At 38.6% G+C, this 27,352-nt stretch overlaps 1 protein-coding gene across 1 annotated transcript in view; it reads left to right on the top strand.

The window, feature by feature from the left end:
* The window catches only part of LOC144647608 (uncharacterized), a 73,299-nt gene that overhangs the window by 25,755 nt on the left and 20,192 nt on the right, over positions 1–27,352 (top strand). Inside the window, exons 9-19 of the mRNA XM_078507390.1 lie at positions 3,839–3,981; positions 5,054–5,106; positions 11,954–11,999; positions 12,288–12,395; positions 12,851–12,914; positions 12,989–13,151; positions 15,273–15,468; positions 17,414–17,599; positions 18,998–19,207; positions 26,386–26,461; positions 26,597–26,697. Coding sequence (XP_078363516.1) covers positions 3,839–3,981; positions 5,054–5,106; positions 11,954–11,999; positions 12,288–12,395; positions 12,851–12,914; positions 12,989–13,151; positions 15,273–15,468; positions 17,414–17,599; positions 18,998–19,207; positions 26,386–26,461; positions 26,597–26,697 — 1,346 coding nt within the window. The remainder of the gene's footprint in view (positions 1–3,838; positions 3,982–5,053; positions 5,107–11,953; positions 12,000–12,287; positions 12,396–12,850; positions 12,915–12,988; positions 13,152–15,272; positions 15,469–17,413; positions 17,600–18,997; positions 19,208–26,385; positions 26,462–26,596; positions 26,698–27,352) is intronic.

Below are 27,352 nucleotides of genomic sequence, written 5' to 3'. Positions count from 1 at the left end.
CCAAAATTCGATTTTTAAAATAGCACCTCCGCTCCTGGAAATACCCGCAGGCACCCTTAATAGACTCCAATTTGGGGAGGGTCACAATTTTTGGTTCCAGTTTGGGGGAGGGTCATAATTTATTAGGCTACTTTTTCCACAATTTCGTGGGCCCTCCACCCCTGATAAATAATGACCGGTCCTTAAAGTGGATAGTATAACTAATTTAACTCAGCAACAAAAAAGGACGACTTTAATCCTTTTCTACATTAGCAGTAATACAGGGCTTTAAACTATTTTTATTTTCTCGGTTCACAGAAAACTATTAAACGTTTGAAACGCATCCGGGAATTGAATAGATAGTATTTGAACGTTTTTTCCTATTGGCGACAGTCACATTCTTCCAAGAATGAGGACAAGTTCACTACTAGATTTTTTTTCCGATCTCGTGAACCAAAGGGAATCTCAAAATATCTTAAAATCTCCTTGAGCATAACTACACTGAAACTGTCAAGACTCTCGTCTCGTGCCAGGTCACACAGGCAGTAAGAATCATAGCAGATTGGATGCCTGGGACTGAGTTCAGCGGCGACGCTCTCTAGCACTTCACGCCTTTCTTCCTCTTCCTCCTCTGCGTACACATCCTCCATCTGTAGCTCTTGGTTCCCCTGCTTTCTTCGTGTGGCCGCTAGTCTCGAAAAAAAAAAAACCCTGTACTTGACTTTTCGTTAGCCAGTCTTTTCTGTCAAATATCCGCAAACCATCTGGTCTTCTTGCTGTTCTCATGTCTGCAGCCACTTTTCCGGGATCTGCCTTGTTGCCGGTTCTCTCTCCAAGGTCGAATTTCCTCGTTAGGTATTGTTTAACGTCATCAGGAAATCGCACACCTTGATTTCGCGCCTTGTGTAGAGCCCAGCCAAGCTGTAAGTCACTGCAAAAATTAGAAGCTTGATATTCAAATTCGTCTCCTCGCTCATCGCAATGTGCTACCGGTGCCCTGCTACTTCCCTCGTTGTTGTCAACATTAAGGAATTTCTCGGCCCAGTTTCTTCTGAGTTTGTCATACACCGTTTCGGACCCTCCGCGCATTTTTCGGCGTGTTTCTTTCTGCATGTTGTGCAGATGGCTAGCAACAAAAAGTAAGTGTTACTCGCCCTAAAACTGTCAACCATCCCTGCAAAAAGCCCTAAGATCTGCTCTCCCTTGTGAATACTACATGATGTTACTTCACACCCTCTTTCTAATGACGGATGGTAGTTGTTCTTTGTTGTCTCCGGGGTGCTACCCAAAAAGGTGTTATACAGGGAGGCTCTGCCTAGATGTCCAACCCCTTACCTTTTCTATATACCATTTTCACGGAAAAGGTACCCCTTTCATATACCTAAATGACATGAGGTAAAGGTACATAAAACATGAAGTCTTATTGCCTTAATAAATTAAAATGATTCAGCTATAATGTGTCTGTTCGAAATAGATATATATTTTTTTATTAAAGGCCCTTTTGCATTCCTTATGACAGATTTCCCTACCCTTTTATACACTTGATGGGAGGCACGTTAACCAAACGGTTATCGCGCTAGACTCGGTCCGGGTTCGAGTCCTGGCCGGGTTCAATATGTCGTGTTCTTGGGCAAGACTGGGGTTAACCCTGCGATGGGAATACTCCTAGTCGCTTTATGCTACGAAAACGTGATGGGCCACTAGGCTCGTATACATGCTTTACCTTTTTATATACTTAAACTTGCAAAATTCTGCCCATTAATATACCTAAACCATACAAATGGGCAGAACCTCCACGTATAGTAATCCCCCCTCCCCCACAATCGCCTTCAACCAACCCTGACCCCTGTGTTCGCAGCAAACTTGAAAGAGTAATTTATTTAGTCACGGTTAAAAACATCAGGTGTTGCAAGCTATGTCACTAAGAATAAATTATTTAAGTCGCATTCAAATTACTTTATAATAACATTGTATCCTGTGTTTGAGCCGGTTTCAGGTAAGCTAACAGAACGCGTCCAGAGAACAGTTGTCACCATGCAACAATAGTAATGACCTAGCATTTCATATTTACGAAAGTGAAATCTGTTTCAGCCTAGGGCTTAACAATGTAAACAATTTTTAGCGATTAAGAACAATCTTTAACGATAAAACTTATGGGAACCAACCGGTGCAGCTTCTCCAAAGAGGTTTTTAATTTCCCTGGCCAGCTTAAAATTTATAACATGAGTTCCTGTTACCGCCGATTTCTTTCCATGATGTCTTGGATACTTGCAGGTCTTCGGAGCTTGCCAGTACTTTCTTAAGGTAAAACGATGGGCTGGAAAAACCATCATATTCTTTATCTGTTCTTCTGTGAGTTCTAAAAGACCTGCTCTTGCCAGTATTAGATCCCTTTCACATGAATTTTCTCTTGACAGGTGGTGATTTGCTAGATGCAAACTTATATCGCCGTCACAATCATTTAGGGCTATACAATCTGTATGTCCACGACTACTTTCGCACTTACCACCTAAAATTGCCGAGAAGGAACAAAATTCTGCCATTTCACAGAACGAAACAAAACGAAACGCAAAGAGCAAAAATATTCCTGCGGTAATGTAAGCACGCACGACATCAATTGTCACAAATTTGCATAAGTTAAATTTAGCACAAGGGCAGTGCAAAAAAAAAAGTGAAGAAAATAAATATTAAAGGAAAAGTTTGTAGCCTATTTAAAAAACAAATAATATAAAGTAAAACAAGAAATAGTTTTAGCAGCAAGCATTTGTCACACGGATTGAAATTAACCTACTAAAAATAACTTTCATTGACATTCCCGCGTGCATCAAAGCCGACTGAAACCAACATTTTCTGAGAAACGATTTTCGCTTTGGCCTATTTTCATTCGTGTTGCATTTTCTCTAGGCGTACACTTCAAAAATACAATGATAATAATTTCTAGCTGTTAAATTTGTTTAATATGTTAAATTATTAAGGGTTTCTTTCGTAGTTCATTCCCTATTTAATTTATGATAACCGAATCACGGAAACCGCTTTTCGAAGCTTTTTGTACAGTTTAAGACGGAACTAAAGACAACTCATACCGGAGCCGCTCATGATTTAACCTTCTTAATTCTTATTTTTGGGGCGATATTTGATAAATTTAGGACTGTCCATGCCTTATTCCGAGAAGAAAGCTAGTTTAAAAAATATTTGCTCCCTCGGACAACTGTTTTACGTGGGAAAGATAGGAAACACAATAGTAAGAAATTGCGTGACGCGCGTTACGATCGTTAAAAATAGGCTTTGTGAATAAAACTCCTAAAATTCAAAAAGCTTAGTTCCCAAAACTTTTTTTCTTGTTTCTAGTACACCAACCCTAGTACTAATCGTGGATAGTATCCAGGGCTCTAGATCGCGTTATACTTTTGAGAAAAACCTCTCTAACCAACAGTATGTTTGCGAGATTTTTGCGATGGCTCTTTATGGGTGTTTTAAAAAAATCATAATTAATTTTTGTTAAGTTCGATTTCAAATATTTTACCATGAACTAATAGACAAGACATAAAATAAAATGATATACAAGTTTCATTTTATTTGAGTTAAAGCGTAATTTTTCAGCGCGTAAGGCGCGACGTCTAAATTTGACTCGAAACAGGATGATTTTTTCGGTTTTTGACTGTTCTCAGCATTCATCGCCAAAAATATTGACAAATGCCACTACAAGCCAAAATATTGCTATTTTTGTTTATCATATGGATCAATTGTCTTGCACAGAAAATTTGAAGGAATTCTGTTTTGGGCCGAAAATCGAGTGGTCGGTTCTTACACGGACGCCCACTTAAATAAGCAACATGTTTTTCTTTTCTTTTTATGGTAGACATCGAACTTCAAGCAGGAATGGTTGAACTTATTTTCCGTCTCATTCCATGTGACACTAGACACAAGAGGGCTCAGGAGTATTTTAGCATAAACTCAGTTTCTCAGGCTTTTATTGAAATTACTAGTCCAGAGTTTGAAGCTGTAAGTTAATAGATTAACGTGTGGGCTAGATATATTTCTGTATTTGTGTTATTGTCACTAGTCTTAGGCACTATTATTTGAACCAGGGTCCAACAAATACTAGGCCTGGATGCTGGGGACAAGTCGATAAAAATGTAGGGCAAGTGATTTATTTTTCAAAGAAGCCCACAGGGCCTTAGTATTGTTTTTAGTAGTTATTTAGCCCAATGAAATATTATAACATAAATTTGTACTTAACCCAGTACTCTTCCTGGTAGACCCCTTAACGCTTGATCGCTAAACTCGTGACAACATGCATGTAAATGAAACGAATTAGACAAAGATATGGATAAAGTTGTCACGAAATCGTCAGACACGGATACAGAGAAAACTGCAAAGCAGAAGTCGAAAGTAAAAGAATACGATAAAGAATATGACGCGAAGAAATGTTGAAGAGTTTTTTCCGACAAACTGCCGCGAAAATGTAGAATCTGTTGCAAATGGCAAAACCATTTCTTATTCTTATTCTTTATTTAAATAACATTTCTCAAAAAGACAACGTCATTGAAAAATGTGATTGTCTTTTATTTTTCCTTCTAAATTACGTGGGTCATGGGTTTTGCCAGGCTTTAGTTGCTAGACAACTACTGAACGTATATAGGACAACCACCTCATCCTGCTGGGCAGGTGTTTTTTGCATGCCACTTCTCCAGGGACAAGCTTTGTGAAAAATATTTGTCGGACCCTGTGAACCTGCTAAATGATATTCTACTTGTCATTTTGGTGTTTTATACACACTTTGTGGTTAAGCTTGGTTGTGACACTGCTATGTTAGTTTGTGTGTTCATCAGTGTCGTTAATAAATTAATTTTTATATCCCCTTGTTTTACATGAACATGTATGCGGTAACATTGCTTGTACATCACACTTCCAACTCTAGGACAACTGCAAGGTTCTTTGAAATCCACTTTTCCAAAACAAAGTCATGTTCCATTAATAATGCTAAACTCACCATTCATTTTTTTTGTCATATTAATTTACAAAGGTCATGCTAATGTTAGAAGGTAATTCAATACTTGGTTTTTCTTGGTAGGGCTGCCGAAACTTTCTTAACACTTTAAACCAAAGTCAACAGGAAAAACAAAGGTACCATAAATAGAACAATAATTTGTTTTTCTTTGTATATGAATGTATATTATGTGGTGACCATACTTTGGACTGACTGAACCTTTGGCCTACATAGACAGAACTGACAGATGAACCTTGCCTTCAAGCAGACCTGACACTAAATTGACTAGCAATAGGATCAAAACTGACAACAACTGACCGACCACTGTTTGCAAACTGTATGCAAGTCTCACAGCCAATAACATCTTGGAAAATGGATGTGTTCACACATGGTAACATGACCAAATTCACAACCAAATTATTTTTTATCCTTTTTCCTTTTGGGGTTATTGTTAACACCCGCAGATAAGCTGCACCCTGAATTTAGCAACTCAAATTGTATGGGAAAGGTTTCTTGAAAGAAACCAAAATAATACAAAGTCGAGTCTTTAGAAGTCTTCTTCATCCAACTTAAATTCACTGTTCACGTTGAAATGGAAAATACTTTGTCATATTTGGAGCTTGAAAACCAAATAAACACAGCTCACAACATGGCTACCATGTGCTCAGGTTTTAATCTCACTAAGCATGCCCAACATATGGCCCTTACAGAGAGACGGCCTCGAGCTTAGTATATTACTCTCCTCCCCAACAAAAGGGATTGTTAAAAAATGACAGTAACATCTAAACTATGCAAATCAAAAGTCAAAGTTCACAAATGAGTCTCAAAGTTCAGTTCAAAGTCCCAAATAAGTCCCTTGGGGTCTCCTCTCAATTTCAGTTCAAAGGTCACAAAAAAGTCTCTGACCTTGGGTCTCCTGAGGATACCTTGTTTGCCAAGCCAACCCTTGCAAACTTTGGAGTGGTGAACTCCGCTGGATTTGGTTTCACGGTGCTGCCTGTTTCTCCTTTTGGCACTGAACAGTCCTCCACCCTCTCGGTGTTAGCACTCTCAACATCATTGTGTGGTGTGGAAGCACTAATGGGTGACTCATAGACAATGGTATAACCACTTGTCATCGGTCTGCTGAACTCTGACTCATTCGTGGGAGGCAGCTCCTCCAGCTGTGCACCCATGTCAACCACAGGTCCAGACGATTCACATGCTGTGGACTTCAGATCGTCGACATAAACAACTCCCACTTGGTTCCCACAATGGACTTGGTATGTAGACAGACCTTTCACTTGAGTGATTCAGCCAGGAATCCACCTTTCAAATCCATGTCACCAGTATCAAACTAGAACCACCTCATTTACTTTGAATACTCGAGCCTTCCTTAATCTTCATTACGGTGTTGCTTCTGTTTCATCTGTTGTTCTTCCACAGCTATATCGAGGTTGGGCTTAAGTTGTGTGAAACAATTTCTGACCTGTCGTCCTAAGAAAAGCTGAGCTGGTGACTGTCCTGTGACAGTATGTGGCATAATGTGGTACATGATAAGGAAGTAAGCCAGCCAGTATCCAGCACTTGCTAAGACAGGACCACTTTAGTTGTCTGCACTGAACACTCAGCAGCTTCATTTGATGCTGGGTGGTATGGTGGTACACAAGTGAACTTGACACCATTCTGTTTCATGAACTAAAAAAATTCTTCTGAAGCTAGATGAGGCCTATTGTCAGAGACTACTTCTTTGGGAAGACAATAATAAGCAAACAATGAGTGCAATGCCTCAATGGTTTTCAGACTGGTCGTGGATGTCAGGAATTACCTCCAACCATTTAGAATAGGCATCAACCACAATAAGAAAAGTCGCTTGAAAATGGCTACTGGACTAGAGAACCCAAATGGTAACGGTACAATCTCTTGTGAGTATTAAAGGTTAGATACTTCTGGGACTCTTCATCCAATTCAACTTGCTGATAGGCATGAGATAAATACATTTTGCCAACGATCTGGCCCCCTACCAATGTTGCAAACAAATCCTAGGCGTTAGGCAACGGATGCTGATCAAACATCAGCACTCTCATTTACAATTGTCTTGCAATCTTTACATACACGTAGGAAACCATCTTTCTTTGGGACAAAGACAACCGGAGCCGCCCAAACACTTTGATTCACCTTGTAAATAATCTCCTCCTTCCAGTTGCTGCAACTCTTGTACCACTTTGTCCTTGAGAGCATAGGGGACCATTCGTGCTCTTAGTAAAAAAGGCTTTGTATGATCCTGAATCTTAATGGAAGCTTTATCTGCTTAAGGTGCCCATACCCACTTTCAAACAAAGCTGCATACCTTGAGGTAATTTCCTCTGCTGCATTCTCTTGGGTCACCTTGAAACTACTTGACCAGTCCAGTTTTAATTTTTCCAGCCAGTCATGTCCAAGTACTTCAGGTTTGTTGCCTTTCGCTACAATTAGTGGCAAATGTGCTTCATGAGATTGATACTTCACAGACACTTGAAACTCCCCCATGAAAGGTTATTGCTCACCATAGTAGGTTCTCAACTTATGGGTTGTTGGCTGCAGTGGGAGGTTCTCAAACAAGTTATTGTTCTCAGTTTCATGGATAATGGACACTGCAGAACCTGCATCGACCTCGATGGTGACTTGCTTAACTTCCAGCAACAACTGAACTTGGAACTCACTGCATCCTTTTAAATTGATAGTATACAAACCAAGGTCAACCATTTCACCATCTATGCCCTTGACTTGCAAAGCATTCTCATTCATGTTAACCACCTGTGAAACATTCTGAACGTACTGTCAAGAGGGGGGTTCTCTTTTCTTGGAACTGCACATCTTGGCCACGTGCCCTTCCTCTGACATTCCTGAGGGGAGTCGGAAGACATTGGCCCAAAATGAATTTTACCTAAATTCTTTTACAACACTCACTGCAATTTGTCCCATTGTCATTTCAAATTTTCTTGGGGCAGCCCCGCTTGCCGATTGACCTTCTCGAGGCATTGATCATAGAATCAGCTCTCATTGAGTTCTGCAGCTATAAACGTACAGAGGCTGCCATACCACTTGACGTGTGACTTTCCTTGTTTTCACTCAATTTCAACATACGTAAATGGTTGTTCACTTGGTGTCACACGATCCTTTGGAAGTTCATCCGTAAACTGGTCTACTGGTCTTGCACTTGTCTTCTAACAGTCAAAACACTTGTTCAGCACCAGGCATACTTTTTTTTTTATTCAAAAAAAAAAAAAAAAAAAAATTATTGTAAAACTCCCTTTCGAGATCCAATACTTTTGTCTCAATGACGACAAAACTGACTCCTGGCCCAGCTGCCCCATTCTTTGGTTTGAATATAGCAGAAGATTTCATCCTCTCCTCAAGAAGTTCATCAAGTGTGACGTAATATCTTCTCTTCTGTAGCTCTCGCTTGGTTGAAGAGCCTTCTCTGCACTGTATGGTGTAGGTGCTTGTTCCTAAGGTACCACTTATGGTGCAGCAACCATGAAACTGTTATCTTGAGTTTCACCAAGTAGAATAGTACGTGATGAGCTCCTCCATAACATCACGACTGGACAACACTACATAATTATGATTCTCCTTTCTAACATCCGGTCGTCATCCTTGAGGATTGGGATCTCGATTGTCACTGGCCAGCGCTATTCTTCCCATAAGAAGTTAGGACCTGTCAGCCACCGGTCGTTCTAGATCAAAACATCCAGCTAAGTCCTTTCGGTCCATCATTTACTGGGTTCTCTTCTCTGTTTACATATTGCCATTGCTGGAGTGTACAAATGGTTTGGCTCAAAGGTATGAAGGCTCTTGGATTCATTATTAATGCACTTCAGTACTGAGGTGAAGTCTGTCCAGTAAATAAACCTGGTTCACAGTCAGATCTTACTAATCACGGATAATATGGCTAAGTTTCACAGAGATGACCACTGCAGTCAATTCAAGTCTTTTTATGGAAATTTCTCTGATTAGAGTTAACCGAGCCTAACCTATGAGAAATAAACAATGAACTCTTCCCCCCATCAACACCCTTTAAATGAAACTAACAGCAGCAGAATAACCTTGTTGTGAGGCATCTGAGAACAAGTGTAACTGGGTTTCTTGAACCTTTGCAAATTTTTTGGGTTTGAAACATAGGTCGACCATCACCTCTTTTAGCCTCCCAAGATGATCCAACCATTTCATCCACTGCACATTCTGATTCTCTTCAAGCGGTTCATCATATCCAGTCTTATTCCTGCTAAACATCCGAAGAAGCAGTTTTGCTTTCACGATATATAAAGTCCAATGGATCAAACCAGGAATACACAAGACACACTATTCTAAGTCTTGTTACTGGTTTTTGGGAAGTCACACTTGCAAGTTTATCTGAGACCTCCCACACAAAGTTTTCATCTTCAAAACTCTACTTCATTCCAGGGGCACCCTGCGTTGGTAGCTGTCCCAGCTCCAAGTTAACAACTGCATTACCTCTCTCTGACTCTGGTATAGCAGCTATAATTCTTCTATTGGTACTGCAATTTTGTTAGATGAAAACCGCCCTTGCTGAGCTGTATGCTCACTTTGGTCCTTAGTAAGATGGCATCTGCTGCAGTTTCCGTTGACTTCATGAGGCTGTCAATGTATTTGTTCCTGTTGATAACATCAGCAACGCCTCCATCCATCTCCACAGTTTTCTTTAAACAGGAGGTCACCACACTCGGTGACAATGTTGCTTCAAATATGTCCTTCACCATTCGGTACTCTACTAACTCTGCTAATATCACCACCTTCCATCACAAAAAGATTTATGCATCACAGTCCCTGGGTTCGTCTCTGACTTGATAAAACATTGATTGTATATCCGCTACAAGGCCAAAAGTTTCTTGGCGAAAATGGCTCAACACTTCTACAGTACGATTGGTCATGTCTTGAACCTGCAAATACGTCTGTGCAAACTGAGCTGCGCAATCAAACACAACGTACCCAAAATTTCTCAGGTTTTAAGGGATGCATCACCAGGTAATGGGATAAATATCTCTCTGGGTGTAGCTCATTGGTTGGTACTATCCCTGCATGGCCCTTCTCGATATACTCATTCATGGTTGCATTGTACTTGGAATGCAGCTCAATGCTCAACGACTGATCTGTTGTTTGGCTAAGGTGGGTCCATGCACCACGGCAATGCTACCTGGTAGTGCCCATCAATTATTGTCAGTGACCGTTCCATCTTCTTTAGTACTCTCTTATCCTCAATTGAAAGTCTTGCACCTGAGCTCAGAATTTGCAAAGTAAGTTTTCAAAAGCCTCTCATGTTGCACCTGTAAAACGTCATCTTTAATTTTGCACCTGCTTGCAACAACTTCATGCTGAAAATGTCCATTGACTGCCTCGTTTGCTCTTAATGCATCAGCCTCATTAATCACTCTCTGTCTCTTGACCTCATCTTCTCTGTCCAAACCCAGCACCTCAAACTCCCCAACTAGCTCATCAAGGTAAAACTCCTTGTTCCTGGGGCGAACAAAATTGAGTGAACAATATCCAATACCTCTGACACCGTCCAAGGGACCCATTGCTTTCCAACCAATCGAATATCTCACTGTTACCATCTCACAATCTTCTCTGTCCAAATGCTGCACCTCAAGCTCCCCAACTGGCTCATTGATTTAAGATTCCTTGTTACTGAGGCGAACAAAATTGACTGCACAATATCCACTATCCCTGACACCATCCAAGAGACCCATAACTGACCAACCCAATAAATATCTCACTGCTACTGGCTCACCATTTTCATTGGGATCATACTCATCGTCATCATCATCATTTATAAGCCACTTTAAGATGGAAATATTAAAGCAATAATTATGATAAGGCAATGAGAACAATGAAATCACCAGGCTTATAGGGGAGGCCACCTCGGTTTGGAGCTGTTTTCAAGGCGTTTGCTCACAAAAAAGTAGTCCATTTGGTTTAGTCCATCGACTAGTGGTTACCAATCACTGAAGGCATCTAAAAAAATGCATGACACTTACCTTTGATAACTGCTGGTAAATATAACTCTATAAAACTGAGTGAGGACTGTAACTAGTATTATTGAATAGTGATATTATCAAAAAACAACTTATTAAACTATAAAATGTGCTTAATATGTGCTATATGTACATTAGTGAAAAAAGGATATTGCACCTTTTAAGAACATTTGCGCTTATTGTTTGTGTGTATCCTTGCTGCGCACATAATTTAAGTTGCGATGTCACACCACGTCATGCATCGAGCACACATGCTGAGGAAGCTTTCTATATAAGCACTAATAGGGTGAGTAGCCGTTGCAGTAACTTCGCTTGTAGTTTGCTCTCTTAAATGGTCGGTGACCCCTACTTTTTTCTTAACCGATCACTTCTGTTAATGATTATCAAAGTTTTGCTGGAAAATGAAAAAGTCTTTCAATTAAAAGTTTGATTTTTTGTCCCACACACATCTGAATTTTGCTCTTTGAGCAGTTTCAAATGCCTTTTTTCTGCAGTTAAGTCTTACAAAAAAATGGCAACAATAGGAATTATTTACGCAACAGATGCAATTCCACAAAATGTGACTAAGATCATTTGCCTCTGTTTACTTATCTTTGATATTTTTAATTATAAACCCTGTAAACCTTGCTGAATCACGTGAGCCAATTTTTCAAAATCAGGGTAGTTTTCCACACGCTTTTTCTCTGAAGCAAAGTCGGTAACCCTTAACTGTTTTTACATTCATTTCTGACACAAGTAACTCATTATCTGACTCCATTAGATATTTTAAAAAATCTATTGAGTAAAAATATTGTCGCAAATGCCCAAAAACCAGGCAGTACTGTTAGACCCAATGACTGATCAGCAAATACAAAATCCAGTTCATTGGCCTCGACACCTCACCCTTTCATAATTCATTTTTTGAGTCGCTCATAGTCATTTTGACCTTAGTTTATGTTGTATTGTATCTACATGTATTTTCAATTCATAGTGTGGCTTCAATTCCTTGTCATTCAGCTAGCTTTGGAAGGACAGAGGTTGGTACAGTGTAGTCGCATATTCTAATAACGTATTTTTGTGCATTGTTCAGATGAGTGATTTGTTCAGTAAGACTGCATTATTAGTTGTGACCTCAGATAGGAATGAACAGAAAATTATGAAACAACCACGGTGGCTCACTAAAGGTTTTTCAGGGATGTGAGATTTAATTATATTAACTTATTTTAACTGTTCAGGGACAAAAATGTCATATTGACAATACATGTACCGTACTTGTATTGACTTTCCATTTTGAATGTTTAATCTATTTATGCTGTGAATCTTAGGTTCACAAACCTAGGGATGAGAAGATAGACTTTTGGATAGATTTTAACTTTAGAAGCAAGTGTATATCTCTTTTTGTTGAGGAAAAAGACCAAGAAGGAAATTACAAGGTTTGTAGCTAACAGATCTCATTTTTGTTTGGTTCATATTTAATGCCAGTCGTGTTGACCAGAATGTTGACTGATTTATACTGTACCAGTGAGTCAAGCCAAAGTCTGTTGTTGTATTAATAATGTTTTTTTTTTCTTTTATGAAAATTAAAGTTAGTGTGTGGTTTCTTGTTCTTGGGATAGATTGATAATGCACAGTTAGCAAGGTTCCCCTTTACATCTGCCATTAAATATTGGTAATACAACACTTGGAGGATAAAGTAGTAAGGCTTTGGTGTGATGATATATGTCTCTTTAGTTAAGATACAATTAAGACGTACAAAAAGTTGCTACTGTGATCAAGGCCAGATGTAATAATTATTATTGTTGTCTGATGGTATGTTGGTTTACAGGTGTTGCATGGGGTTCTCATATTATTATGTACCAACAGTACTGTATTATGATTTTTCCTACAGGAAGGGAGTTCATGGGAGACAGTTATTATCAAGGCAGAAAATGTAGAGGACTATCGGCTAAAAGGTAATCAGTACATGAAGCGATGCTACCTCACTGGACTGCCACTTTGTAAATATCTTGTCTGCTGTTTGGATTAGGAATCAACAATGGCGATTTTGCCCTGCTGTTGAAGCTGAAGCACTCTGCATCAGATCTTGTTTCTTTTGCAATTGATGATACCCGCAGTCAATATGTCAAATTTTCTTTTGATGCAAGATATATCCTTTTTAGTGCAGAATGCCCTTTTGTGCTGGATAACTAGTGGGCTGTCATACACTAACCTACTAGATTGCTAACACACTATAATGTTATAGTTAATTAATTAAAGTAGGGCCTGGGTGGAGAGCACCTGACTGTGCTCACTTGGTAAAAGTACACCTACATTACTTGAATATGCAGATCACAAGGGCATATACTAATTGTTTAAAAAAATGTGATTGCTCTTTGTGGTACTATCCTTTCTAAAACTAAGTACTTTGCACTTAACCTATGCACAGAAGATTGGTCTATATGTTATTTTCTGAACTTTCATGAACATTGTGTGTTTCTTCTTGTGGAAGGATTGCTGTAGACTCTGTGGCACTAATTAAAACTGCAAATTAATAAAATTAGACTTTGACATTAGACATGACAAAGCAGTTCATGTGAAAGAATTCTTGATGTGATAATTTTATGGCAGTGCTGTTTCCTTAGAAAGGGGAGCTTACATTTGTCATAACCTGAAAAGCCTTTAGTAAATCAATCAGTCAGTCAAGTAAGGCCTTACGCTGCTGTATTGCGTATTTAACCCTCCTAAACTCCTATTTATTTGGAGACGCCGCCATTGAACCACTTGTTACATCATCAATTAGCACGTCGGTGGATTTTTGTGATAAGCAGCTGATAAAGCTTAAGGATTGACCTTCCGACAGGACTGTTCATTTTAAATATCGGTTACATTCTGACAGAGTTAATCAAAGAAAACACAATCCATTTTTGGTGCAAAATAGGTGCTTAAACATACCAATTCACCTGTAATTGGTTAAGGTCCCCTTTTCAAGGTTTTCCAATGATTACATCCAACCTTTTTCGGCCAGAAGAAAGGATATGAAGAGTATAAAGTAACGAGAATAAGAAAGCCGGAAAAAAGGACAGAAAAGGAGCAAGAAAAAAATCAGAACGACAAGTCAAATTTTCTGTACGTTTTCACATGGAATCTTTATAAAAGTGTTGTTGCAGTGTAAAAAAGTGCTTTTTGAAGATCATAGCAGCAAAAATTCAGTTTAATGGTTAAAAAAGCCATTTTGGGGGGGGGGGGGAATCCAAAAGTCAAAGAGTAAATTCTTAGCTAGGAATTAAATATGCAAAATACAACAGTTAAAGGCCTTACTTGACAGACTGATTTATTTGCCATCGCCCAAGATGCTGCTTAAAGGTCAAAAGAACAGAAATTTCAAAATGCCATTTTAACCAACCAAACGCTAAAACTATCCATTATTGAGTAAAAGTAAGAAAAAATTTTGCTTTCCGAGCCTTAAATTGTGAATAACAGCAAAAAATACAACGATTTCCGAAGGCTTCACGAAACATTTATATAAACATTTATCTAAATTCTAATGGGCGGTCTGCTGAATCAGTCTGTGGTCGTCTTCAAAAACATTAATTATGACGTCACAAGTTTTTATTTCCGACAATTTTTCCAAGCACTCTACGATTATGACGGCCTAAAAAAGCATTTTTCAACTTGCAATATCTCTGCGATGCAATGTCCGATTACTTTGAAACTTCATGATATGTTTATTTGGCTCTTAATAAACACATGGGCAAAAAATAAAAAAAATCGACATTTCTGTTCATTTGACCTTTAAGGATCACTTTAAATTTTTAATGAAAACAGAAACATCCTGTTAGGGTTGTTAAGAAAACTGTATCACATTTGGGGTTTCAAAGCAAATAGTCATAAAACAAAAACCATTCTGCATTCTGCACCATCATTTGACTTACCACTGATACATTTTTGTTCTTAAAATATTGGATATTTGCTAGGTGATCCATGCTCATCAAACAGTTAGTTGGTGTTTGTAAAGGTTGTATTTTAATTCCTGGGAAAATGGAACAGAGTTAAAATTATATTGTTATCAAGATCAAAATTCTTAAGAGCATTTAAAGCTAGGGCATTTGAAACAATGCCAAACTGTACGTTGCTGCTAGTTTCCAATTTTATGATGCAATTGCTATAACACCTGGTCTCTCTCTGCAGTCACAGGAGTGAGTCGAAAGCATATAAGTTTAATTAAAGCAATGGAATTCTTTATTGCATTGATCACTATCCACTGTAATAAGCAAGTCAAGAATGCCTATTTAAATTTTAAAAACTGGGGAAGTTTATTTTATTCCTTGACTCTTCAAATATGCTCCGCATTTAACATCAGTATCAGGAAAGATTTTTGGAAGTCCTCACCTTCACAACGCTGGTAGTGATTCGGATGTAAGCTCAACACCTTCTACAAAAGCTTCAGTTGCCATTTATCCTGTGCACATAAAGAGCAGCAACACAGACAAGTCGTATATAATGCCTACCGCTAGTGTCATGTCACAGGTAAGGTAGAGTTTGGTCTGAAATTGACAACTTTCTACAGTACGATTTTTAACAGTATCCCAAATCCAAAGGATGAGGTGTTGCTCTTAGATTGAAGATTGCTAAAGCTTTTTTTTTATAATTGCCATGTCGCAGCTATAAACAGTAACATTAAAATCAATAAAACTTGAATTTTCTGTGATGTAGATGTCATAGAAACAAGCTTAAAAACCAATACCTTAACCCAATGATACATGTGCCACCCATGACAAACATTGCTCTTTGGTCCATATCTGACATCATCATCTTTGACGAAAAAAAGGCATCACTTATACTCAATTGCTGCAAGAGGAAAAGATCTAACCCCCAATGATACCCAAATCAGAGTGAGTGGGTTATGGAGCTTGAAATACACTTTTAAATACTTAAAATTTTAGTGAAAACTTAGAGAAAGCAAGCCCAATGGAAGGTCAGCAACAGGGAAAAAAGCAGAAAAAGGAAAAGCAATGATGATGATAATGATGATCACTGCACCGTTGGGTGTCTGAACTACAACAAGCGAGTTAAATCATTTGGTTGGTTTTCTTGCCGCACAATCACTCCCAGCTTTTTCATCCTTTTAAGTTCTTCAATAACTTTCTCTCTCTGTGGCACTTGCACCTTTCTGGGAGCATGCACAACAGAGGTAGCACCAATCAGCCAGTTAGATGTGATATGTGCCAGGGAAGCATCCTAAGCCTTTGAACAATTCTGGGTAGTCCTCAAACTCCACTCTCTTCTCTGGTGGTTTTGGGGTTGTCAAGTGATTAACACTCTTCTTTGACGCAGATGTTTCCTTTTAGGACTGATTCCACTTCAAGATCCACAATATATCAATAAAGAATTTGACATCTTCCACTCTATCTTTGTATCTTGCGTTTAACACCACTTCTCCACAAGGTTTCAGCTTGTGCTTGGAAAAGGAGATTTTCATAGTGTTTGTTTTCTCTAGACATGGAGGGGGGTTAGACTTGAGACAGCTGAAAGTCTTCAATGACATGACATTGGCTTTTGCACTGCTATCCAACTGGAAGTGAACTCAAGTACCCCCTATTTCAAGTTCTTCGTAACACAGTTTGACTCATTTGATTACTATCAACTTCGGGTTTCGCAAACGTGAATCCTTCAAATACATCTAACCCTTTATTATGGATCCCAGCTTTTGAGGTAGCTGACTTTGAATTTGTCGTGCAACAGACCTTTAAAGATACTCGTACTTGTCTGCTGAAATGATGCAATTCTTGCACAGTCCAAGACATCCCCCGACTCTTGTATTTTGCCATTGTCATTGTATTTCAAGTCTTTTGTAGATCAAACACGATCAACAGGAATCCTGCATACTATTTTCGGGCAACTGATAGCCAAAATCCTTGATTCGGCATGAATTTCGCTGCTGCTTCTGACACCATGTAAAATAAGTGAACAGTCGAGATGGCCGACAAAAAAGTGTTTATTCCTCATGATTAATCACGTGACATACATCGCAGATAATGAGACTAGCAGGGCCTTTTTATAGGCTCCCTCCGTGTTGAACTGCGAACTACACTGAGAACAAATCATGCTGGTGGCTGGTGAAGGTACCACCAAAATGCAAGTTGCAGCTATTAAAAAGATTTGGAGAACCACAATAATACAGTTTTGGGCCTTATCGACAGATTTCAAACAAAGAACTTTAGATAAGCTGTGACACAAGCTATTCAGAAAAAATTCTGAGTTCTCCCAACAGTAACTGCTACAAGAAATCACCGCCAGTTGTTATTGTTTATAGTCCACTGCTTCACAACAAATTCTGACATTTCCTCAGATACATTTGATTGTGTTACTTGTATATATTTAGTAATCTGAATTTACATGTACATACAAGTGGTTAAATTGTAAGATTCCTGTTTGTGTAGTTTATTCTGTTATTGTCTACTCCACTGCTTAGGCTACCAAGAATGTCGGTGATAATTTGGACAAAATGCAAACTGCAGATGAATGCCAAAACGAGAGTGTGCAGGATCCTCCTGTAGAAGTTGAAGACACAGGCAGCAAAGAGCAGAATAAAGAACTAGAAACAAAGAGAAATCCTGTGAAAAGGGCTTCCAAACGTTTGCAGACAAAGTTGCAGAAGGCAAGTCAACGAAATACAGAAAACACCCGCATATAAGAACAAATGGATTAAGAACACCAAGCTGAAATTTGGCCAATAAAGCCCCATTTTTATAAGAACAAGATCAGCCTGAAAAATTCAGCATGTTCTTAGAAAATGGAAAAGGTGTCATAATTACATAAAAAAACAAGTGGTTTTATTCATCATTACCTATAATGAAGGACAGCCAGTCATCTCATCTATAGGCTTAATGACACAGTATTGATTGTAATCATTAAAATCAAAGACATAGAGGATATTACATGGTTGCGCGGAGATATGAAATTTATCTTCGAGTGTTCAAATCGATATCTCACGAGTGAGCGCAGCGAACGAGTGGGATATTGATTTGAACACGAGAAGATAAATTTCATATCTCCAAGCAACCATGTAATATTCTGTTTATTATATAAACCTACTAATTACGATGTTTTTGACGATTTTCCGAAGATTTCCGACCATTTTCCGAAGATTTCCGAAGATTTTCAAAATGTTATCCGAAGGTCGTACGAATGTTTCCGAACATTTTCCGAACTTTTCCGAAAATGTCCCAAGATATCCGAAGATTGCCGAAGATTGTCGAGGAAGATCCGAGGATGTTTCGACTTAATATCGATTTTCTTTGGCTCATTCAGCATTGAAACAGGGCAAACTTGTCAAAAAATGTTCGGAAATCGATATCTTCACATGTGAAAATAACATATGTTATTTTCACGTGTGAAGATATGATTTTTTCGCGCGAAAGATTTCCTGGTATTTCACTGATGTTTATATAATAATATTTTTTAATTTATGCTAATTTTACATCTAGGGGCATTTTTGGGTAGTATTACTTATATAGAAATTTAAGAACATTTTAAGAACACTTTGAGGCTGATTTGTTACTAAGCGCCCATTAAATAAGAACCTGATCAGCCTGACCTCCAAAATCATGTGTTCTTATATGCAGGTGTTTACTGTAGTTCTTAGGAAAAGATACCTCAAAGCCATTACATTGTTAGACAAACAAATAAACGTTAATTTTTTCCTATCTTACACCACAATGAACGGTTAACACCTCTTTAATAAAATCTTAACTTCTTGTGTGCTTTAAAAGACCTTTAAATGTTTACATTAGTTTCTGAAAAATCTTGCATCAATAGCTGAAAGAGTGCCTTTCTCTCTCCTCTCATTCTCCCATCCCCTTATTTCCTTCCTTCCTTACACCATCCATCTTTCTTGTTTGCTTCCTTGCTTGCTTTCATTATCAACATAATAAATTTTATAGTTGGCTCAATCTATTTTATTTTTATTATTATATCAAGTTGTATTCTCTCAATAATTGCTTGCTTCTGCAAGTCTGACATTCTGGTGCGGATTTCTGTTTTAAATTAATGTTAGGACCAAAGAAAGGATGACAGTAACAAAGAACATGATATGGGCAAGAGTGATTCTTCAGAGAAATCCTTACCATCTGCTTTTAATGTGAGCAGTAGGTTAGCAGCCAGTAAAGGAAAAGCTGTGCGTAAGCCTTTGACAAATGCTGCAAAAAGTCGTAAAGCCATAAAAGAAAAGGTTTTCTCTAAGGGGCATTCTCGTTCACTTGTAGAGGTAAGTGTCATTTGTATAGGCAATAAATTACAAAACAGGCTTTAGTAAGAATTATTTGCATACCTTCTTGTGTTTGATGTGGCTGGCCAGCAGCCACCAAGTATTAAGGTTCTACATTTAGTAACATAATCTTTACCTCTTTATTAGTATATGTAGTAGAACTGCTTGCTGTCCAATTTGGAAATAATTGGATGAAAAATATTCTGAGGTCAGCCAAAATCGGAAGAGGCTATCTTTGTAATCGGACTCTCTTTCGCTAGAAACAGGCAGAAAATATTTGTGTTGTTTCGGAAAATGGTTTCATAGCTCAAGTTTACGACGGAAAAGCTTTTTGTAGTAGCGTCGACAAAATGAAAGGTTTTTTCGCTTGCGGGAACACAGCGGCGATCCCGAGCGGTCAAGATGGCTCCATCTTGACCGCTCCGGTTGCCAATCAGAGCACGGGATCCGTTTCATCTTGACCGCTCTCGGAGCTTGTCATATAATAAGAGCTGTTATGCTTGCAACTTTGCTTGTGCTTGTGTCACTAGTGAAAAGGAGGGTTTAGAACAACTGCACTTGCTGCTTGGGGGGCTGAAGTTTGGTTTAAATCTATTATAGTGAACAATTAGCCTTTTCTCTAAGTTAATTATGTATGTCACAATGATGCGCATGTCAGTATTGTATCTCTTCTTTACTATGTAAGGATCAACCCATGGTTAGAATCATTTGTTAGCTTGACCTTTGCGCAAAGTGGGGTTGTACTGCCAGGCTCGTCTCCGATGGAGAATGGTCACTCTTAGGCCCACTTATTGTAGCCTCGTCTGATAGTACCCAGATTTTCATTGCCTTTTTAGGCGAGGACGTAGTCTCGAGCCTTATGCTGTCGACCGAGTTTCGTGTGAGAATTACCCTCGACCCCAGGGCCTTCTCGGCGACGAGTTTTTGAGGGTGTGGATTGGCAACTAATCACATGCGACAGGTCGCGCGAAGTATCTGTTTGTGCCGTCCGCCATCTTGGTCGTGCGATTGTGAACTTGTGAGGATTTTCTTCGAGAAGCCTTGAGTTGAGGATTGTATCTGTTATTTTCGCGCTCACCTAAACACATAAAGAACTCGTAGTGCACGCATACTAAATCGACATACTAGCACACCAGATAGGTCGAGGGTCTACATTTTAATGTTTAATCTGAACTACTGGCGACATTGTAACCTGAGCTTTAACTGAAGACGAGAAGTGCAGAAGAATATATTGCCACAACTGCTGAGGTGAGCTATCTAAAGTTTATATTTGCTTGTGCTTTATTGAATACCGTAATGATGAATAACAAAATGGTCAAAGTATTTATGGTTAAATATCTGCTAGATGTTGTTATATTTAATTTGCTGGAATTTATAGATCACTAAGCACTGAGAGAGCTTCAAACGCGATTCCTTCTGTCAACAGAACGTTTTCATATAATCAGATACTAGGTGATTTTAACATTGATTTTAAAAATAGTGTACAAAGCAGCAGTAAATATAAACAAATGATTGTAAAATATGGATACAAACAAACTTATTTCAGGCTTTACCACTGATAACAGAACTACAATTGATCACATTTTATATACAAATCTAAATAAATTAAGAGTCCAAACTGGTGTTCTCGAGACACACTAAAGTGACCTTAAAGCTGTGTGGTTTAATATCAACCATAAAAGAGTATATACATTTTTGTAGGCTATAATAACTAGTAAATGATTTAAGAAGCATAGTGTACATGTAGAAAGATGTGTTAATCAGAAAAAAGAAAAATTTAAGTGAATTCAGTAACTACTTCAGTTGCATTTAATTGGTACCAGTAATCACATGATTTCGAGTGCAATTTAGAATAAATAAGCACGAGTAAATTTTTCAAAGGCTAACAAAATTGCACGAGCCCGCAGGGCAAGTGCAATTTGTAGCCTTTGAAAAATTTACAAGTGCTTATTTATTCCAAATTGCACGAGAAAAATCATGTGATTACTTGTTAATAATATACAAGCGACAATTTCGGTCACGCTTTGATAATTTTCGTGACAACTTCAGAGTAGCGCCTGGCTAAAAATTTTGACGTGTGAATTCATGCGTAAATATTCATTCACTCTCTGGAAGTGCTGCATGAAAAGTTTTCAGAACAGTCTTTTAACTCTTTTCGCCGTTGAATTTGAAGAATGTGAATGACAAAGCAAGGAAAAAATTCCTAAGGTTCTGCTGCTGTTCTTGGCTGAGAGGTATTTTTTTGGTACGTTTTATCCGTGCTGTGTTTGTGTTCGCCCGAACAGAAATCAACCTCAGTTCAACACATGTTGCTCTAGCTGACAAATTAGTCAAACTAGAATACCGAACTGAAATACTGAACTATAAAAATCTACCGAACGGATTTTCTTAGTACAGATGAGCACTCTGCTACAACTCCGCATTGCTACCTGATTTTACTGGACGTTTTACAGGTTAGATTTGCCTCTTACAGTTGTAAAATCTTTGTGCCTTTTGTTGTTGAGCGAGCTTTTAAATAAACAAGCTTCGGCTATTATTAAACAATCATGAAATGAAATGCTTGCTCCTTCTGTGTTCAAAACTAGGTAACCGGTTCCTTGGAAGTCTGGTCAGTACTTCTTCGCGTTTCGCTTCGGAGAAGTGAAGCAATGTTTCGGCGAGAATTTTAATTTACTATCGGCCGTCGGCCGTGAGCTTATTTCGAGTTTAGTTTATGTCTTGTCCTCTTTGCCTTTTTGATAATTCTACGTCTTTTACAGTAAGTAATGTTTGTTGTTCTTCTGTACTTTGCGTCGTTTTCAAGTCTTTTAATTAAGATTGCGTTATTAAGTTTAAATTTTGTCTCACTTTCGTCCGCCATTTTTTTTGTTCAAGATGTATTTTTCATGAGGCTGTTGTCAATTACACCGTTTTGCACTGCCAATTACACTTTTTGCACTGCCAATTACACGTTTTGCACTGCCAATTACACTTATTGCACTGGTTTGGGATAAATTGACGTGTTCTTAGCCAATCAGAATGGAGAAATTGCTGCTTGTATATTATTATTGTAGTTAATTAGTCTTGGTGTCTAAACAAATATGTGTAAAACAATTATTAAATTTTTAACAATTGATTCTTTCATTTTTTCTGTTTACAGAACAGAATTAAAAACAACAACAACAGAAAACAACCAAGATACAGTACAGGTTTCAAAGAATCCACTGACAGCTGTGTTTTGTCCTAATTGCTTCAATCTGTTTAATCTGCACTTTGTCAAGAAGCAGCATGAATGTGTGAATGTGGCTATTGCATTGGAACTGGTTACTCTGGAACTGGTTATTGGCCTCTATTCTGCCTCTATGCAATATATAGAAAGCCCAATCCTCACTATGAATGGCAGATATATTTAAACAAAACACAGCTAAAACCATGTAGCAATAACAAGTTAAAACAAAAAAACTGTGTAAAACATCTCTGGATTTGCTACTGAAAGACCCTTCAATTCAAATTCATCACTGGCAAACCACTGTATCAACTCTACTTCCTAGACTCCACATGTACTGTATCGAGAAGCTGGACTTATTGGACTTACTTGCATCACAAATTGTACAGATAGTGCAAACAACCTTCAGCCCCATTTAAATCAAGATACTATATCAACTTTACTTCCTGGAAACTTGTACTTCCTTGCGCTGCATATTTTACCTTTAAATGATATTAAGATTTTGGACTTACTGGACAAAGCTTACATTACAGATTGTACAGTCAGTGCAGACAACTTTAAGCCACATTTAAACAAGAGGCAATCTAGATACATATTTCAAGACATTTTATTTATGCCAAAGTTGTGGAAGTTTCCTTGCTGTCTAGTAAAGTTACAAAATTTGTTGCATTCCATTGTCAGAAGTTGTGATAAAAGACATCTTATTAGAATTGTACGAATTTAATTGCCAATTTTGTGATCAAAGCAGCTTATAATTTGCCTTTTATTAACTACAGTAACATTGGTTAGAAACTAACCATACCTTAGAATGCACAACTAAAAACACCACCGGAAACAACGTACTGCATTTTAACATTTGTTTACCTGACAAACCCATTTTCCCCCCTTTATAGCAAATGACTCAGTGTCTTAACAATTATTATGTATCAAATGACTCAGTGTCTTAACTTTTGACTAACAGTGAGGAGCCCAAAATGGTGACTACTTTTTATGTATTCACATTCTTCCTTGCAGATTTTATCCAATCAGAAGCTTTTCACAGCTTCTGATTGGAAAACGACTGTGTGAAAGAATGTGAATTAATTAAAAGTGGTCACACATTTGGGCTCCTTGCTGTAAATCACACTGAAATCGACGATATCAATTTCGGCGTTCAATTACTTAGATATCTTTTGGACTCACATTTTCACACAATAGACATTTTTGGCTTTGTCAGTGTAAATTGCCCATTTCAAAATCACATGATGCTCCCCAGAGAACGTGTTTTTAACTATCTGAATACCAAGAGAATTTTTCTGAATTTGAAAGAAGTAATTCTCAAGAGTGATGTCACAGTCTCAAAAACGAAGCCCGAAAGGTCTCTTCTCAGTTCTTTGTTTGGAATTTTTAACATAATGACTTGCTTTACTGGAACGTCCTCGCCTTAGTATGCATTGCATACCGGTTATTTTGAAAAGTGTCATGCAAAGTGGTGGTAACATCCTTGGTGTACTGTGTTGTCCGTGTGAATCCAATGTCTGGCGGCTCTACAGTTAACATGAGGTCTTCTGGTAGTCACATTTCTGGACCATGAGAGAGGAAGATGGGTACTTTCGTGCACAGCTCAATTGTAAGCCATGGGCACTATTCCTAGCTGTTAATCCCAATCTTCCATGGCGGCCTGCTGCTTGTTTAGCCAGCATGTCATTTGCAGCAGTTCGATTAAAACGTTCAACGAGTCCATCGGTCTGTGGCTGGTAGTCTGTGGTCTGAGTCTTCCTTATCTGCAGAATTTTACAGACTTTGTTTGTAATATTTTTGCATGTAAACAACCTCCCTGATCTGTGTGTATCTGCTTAGTGAGCCCGTGTTCAGGCATGTAACAGAGTTGTCAGTGCGTTTTTGAGTAGCAGGTTCCATCCAAAAAGTAGGGGGCTACGAAAAACTCAGAACTTGATAACACACACTCAGCACTGGCCTACTAATATTCTGAGTAGCCGGTGCAGTATTCCGAATAGCTGGTGAAATGCGCCGGTTGCCGGCTTATTTTGACAACCCTGATGCAATGATGAGATGATGTCAGCAGTTGTTCCTGCTTTTTGATGTTGTACTGAATACAGATTGACAAACTTTGTAAATCTGTCTATCAAAACCAGCACATATTTAATACCACTCGACATCTTCATCAGTTACAACAAATCAGCATGGACAATTTCTCCAGATGGGTTGCTTCATTTTGCTGCAGAGAGGCACATGGTTGGGGGTTTGGTCCGTGTCCTGGTTAACAAATGTCACATTGTCAACACCATGTTATAATGACCAATGTCATGCCTGGCCAATAATACTGCATATGCCCCCCCCCCCCCCCCCGGATCCTCTAATATCCCATGTGACCGGATGTATCATGAAGTTCCTTCAGGAGTTGTGTGGACAGATGTCCAGGGATCACAATCTGGTAGTAAATTTTGTTACTTCTATCTTGACAGTTGAAAGTTTTGGTACAAAACTCCAGAATTACAGGTCAGTTTTCGATCTTGAAATTCCCAAAAGAAGGCCTTCAAACTGGGGCTCTGCATTTCTGTTGGTCTTTGTATTCTTCTGGTGTTCTCAAACCTTGTCAATAGTTGTAAAATGTCCTTATTTTTCCCTTGCAGGTCTTTGATGATTGTTTTCCCGACCAACACTTTGGGTTAAGGCCAGCATCAAATTGGACACTTCTTATTGGTGTTGTCTGCGTGGTGTCGGAAGTGGTTGGTTAGGGTGGCTGACATCCAGACATTGATGTGCACTGGTTGTTATCAGGACTTTTTCTGAAAATCAAACTTTCGTCAAGGCATCCACAAGATTGTTCTTTGTCCCATCAATGTGCTGAATAGTAAAGTCGTACTCCACAATATCACTTACTAATCTCCCATGCCAACTGTACAGGTCCTTCATTTCCCTTTAAATGCATCAATGGTTTATAATTGGTCTTTAAAGCAAAAGGTCTGCAAAGCAGATAGTGGTGGAAATGCCTGATGGTCTCTCGTGTGGCAATTGCCTCTCTGACATAAGTAGAATATCCACCTTCTCTCTTTGATAGTGCTCTCCTGCTGTAAATGATTGGGCACAGCACATTAGAGATATCGTTTTGTTGCAGTACGCTGTCATTTGCCACATCTGAGGTGCCCTTTTGGACAAAGAATGTCTTGTGTGGATCAAGGTGCACTAGAACTGAAGCTGTTATTTGAGAGTGGTAAATGCCTTGGCTGCTTGGCTATTCCACTCAAACTCTTCCTTCTCCAATAGCTGATGAAGTGGCTTGGCGCCACCAGCTACAAATAACCAGGAATGTTTGAACTTCTTTCTTGTCTGGGAAGGTATCCACTGGCAATCTGCAGCAGTTTTCTCAGTGTCTGGGCTAACTCCATCAGGAGTAATTCTGCGCTCCAACCAAGTGCCTCATCCAAGACAAAGTAGCATTTTTGACTTTAACATTCAGGACATGTTGTCGCAAATAGTTAAAAACTGCCTGCAGTCTCTCAAGATGTTCATCAAATGTTTTGGATAGTACACATGTAATCTATGTATAACAAAATACTGTCTTGGGGGATGGTATTAAAAACGCTTTGCATTAGATGGCACCATGCTACTGGACTATTTCAGAGGGGCATTCTTGTCCTTTGTCAAAGGCCAGTTGGGGAACAAAAAGTAGTTTTTTTCCTTGTCTTCAGGGGCCAAGGGGACTTGCATATACTCTTGAGCAAGATTAATGGTGCTGAAATAGTAGGCATCTTTTATTTTCTTTAAGGAAACTTGTACATTTCCTGTTGGGAAGGTGCCTTTGTAATCCTATTCAAAGGACAGTAATCAACACATATATAGATAGTACCCCCTTTTCCTCAGATTCACATACATCAGGCATTTTCCCCAGCAATGATTCCAGCTGGTAAATTTGAGCCTTTGTGGACATGTTCTTAATGGAAAATTACTTATTTCACTACTTTCTTTTTAGAGCGAACAGAAACCCAAAGAAAATTACACTAAATTCCACATGGTTACACCAGCCAGGAGGCGAGAACCCAGATCTGGTAAGAGGAGACAACCAAGCTCAAAACCTTTACCCATCAAAGGTGATCTGCAAAGGAAAGCAAACAAAACAAAACCCTCATTCAGCTCCTCATCAAATGTGTTTTCTGAGAGTGATATTTCTTATTATAATCAAGGTGCAGCTCAAGAAAATAGAACTAAGGAGGATAAGGATGAAAATAAAGATGAATCTGTTGACTTTGTTCAAGACTCCTTGCCACTTGCTGATAGCATGGAGGTGTGTTATAGGTGGACCAGTCTTTTAACTTATTTATGAGTAGATCATAGTGGTTAAGATAGCACTTAATATTCAACTTACTAGTATTGAGCAAAACTGATAAGAAATCAATGACTTATCATTAAGCCCCCAAAAATACCTTTAGTGATTAATTAGCTTAAGTATAATTTCCAGAGGTGAATTAAAGAATGGGACATTCTGATTGGTTGAGGAACTCGGTTTATGACGCATTATTCACCGCGCTAGGTGGTGGATATAGCATTTCAAGGCCTGGCTACTAAGCCATGCCAACTTTACCATCCAGGCAAGTAACATGGCAGTGTTTGCTGAATGGAATTTTCACTTATTTAAAAGAAATAACTCCAAGTCCTGGATGTTTAAAACATTGGGAATTTTTCAAGTTGACTAGCTACCAAGGCTTCTAATCCAAAAAAATTTTCAAGGGATGTTTCTCAAGGCATTAGAATTGATCGTAAACACAGTGGTTTTAGCGATCGCTCGCACCCATGTGAAACTCAGTCAGATCGATTGACCAAACAGTTCAAACATGATTCAGTTCTTTTCTGACCGGAGCTGCTTATTTCGAGAGGATTCACACAATTGTTCAGAAGGTCACCAGCAATTTAGCAAAGGTACCAGACATCTTTCTTTCAGT

The sequence above is a fragment of the Oculina patagonica genome, chromosome 3 (genome assembly GCF_052425735.1).
Source record: "Oculina patagonica isolate OP01 chromosome 3, crgOcupat, whole genome shotgun sequence".
Taxonomy (NCBI): Eukaryota; Metazoa; Cnidaria; class Anthozoa; order Scleractinia; family Oculinidae; genus Oculina; species Oculina patagonica.
The sequence above is the reverse complement of the archived record's forward strand: the minus strand, read 5'-3'. Positions and strand labels throughout refer to the sequence as shown.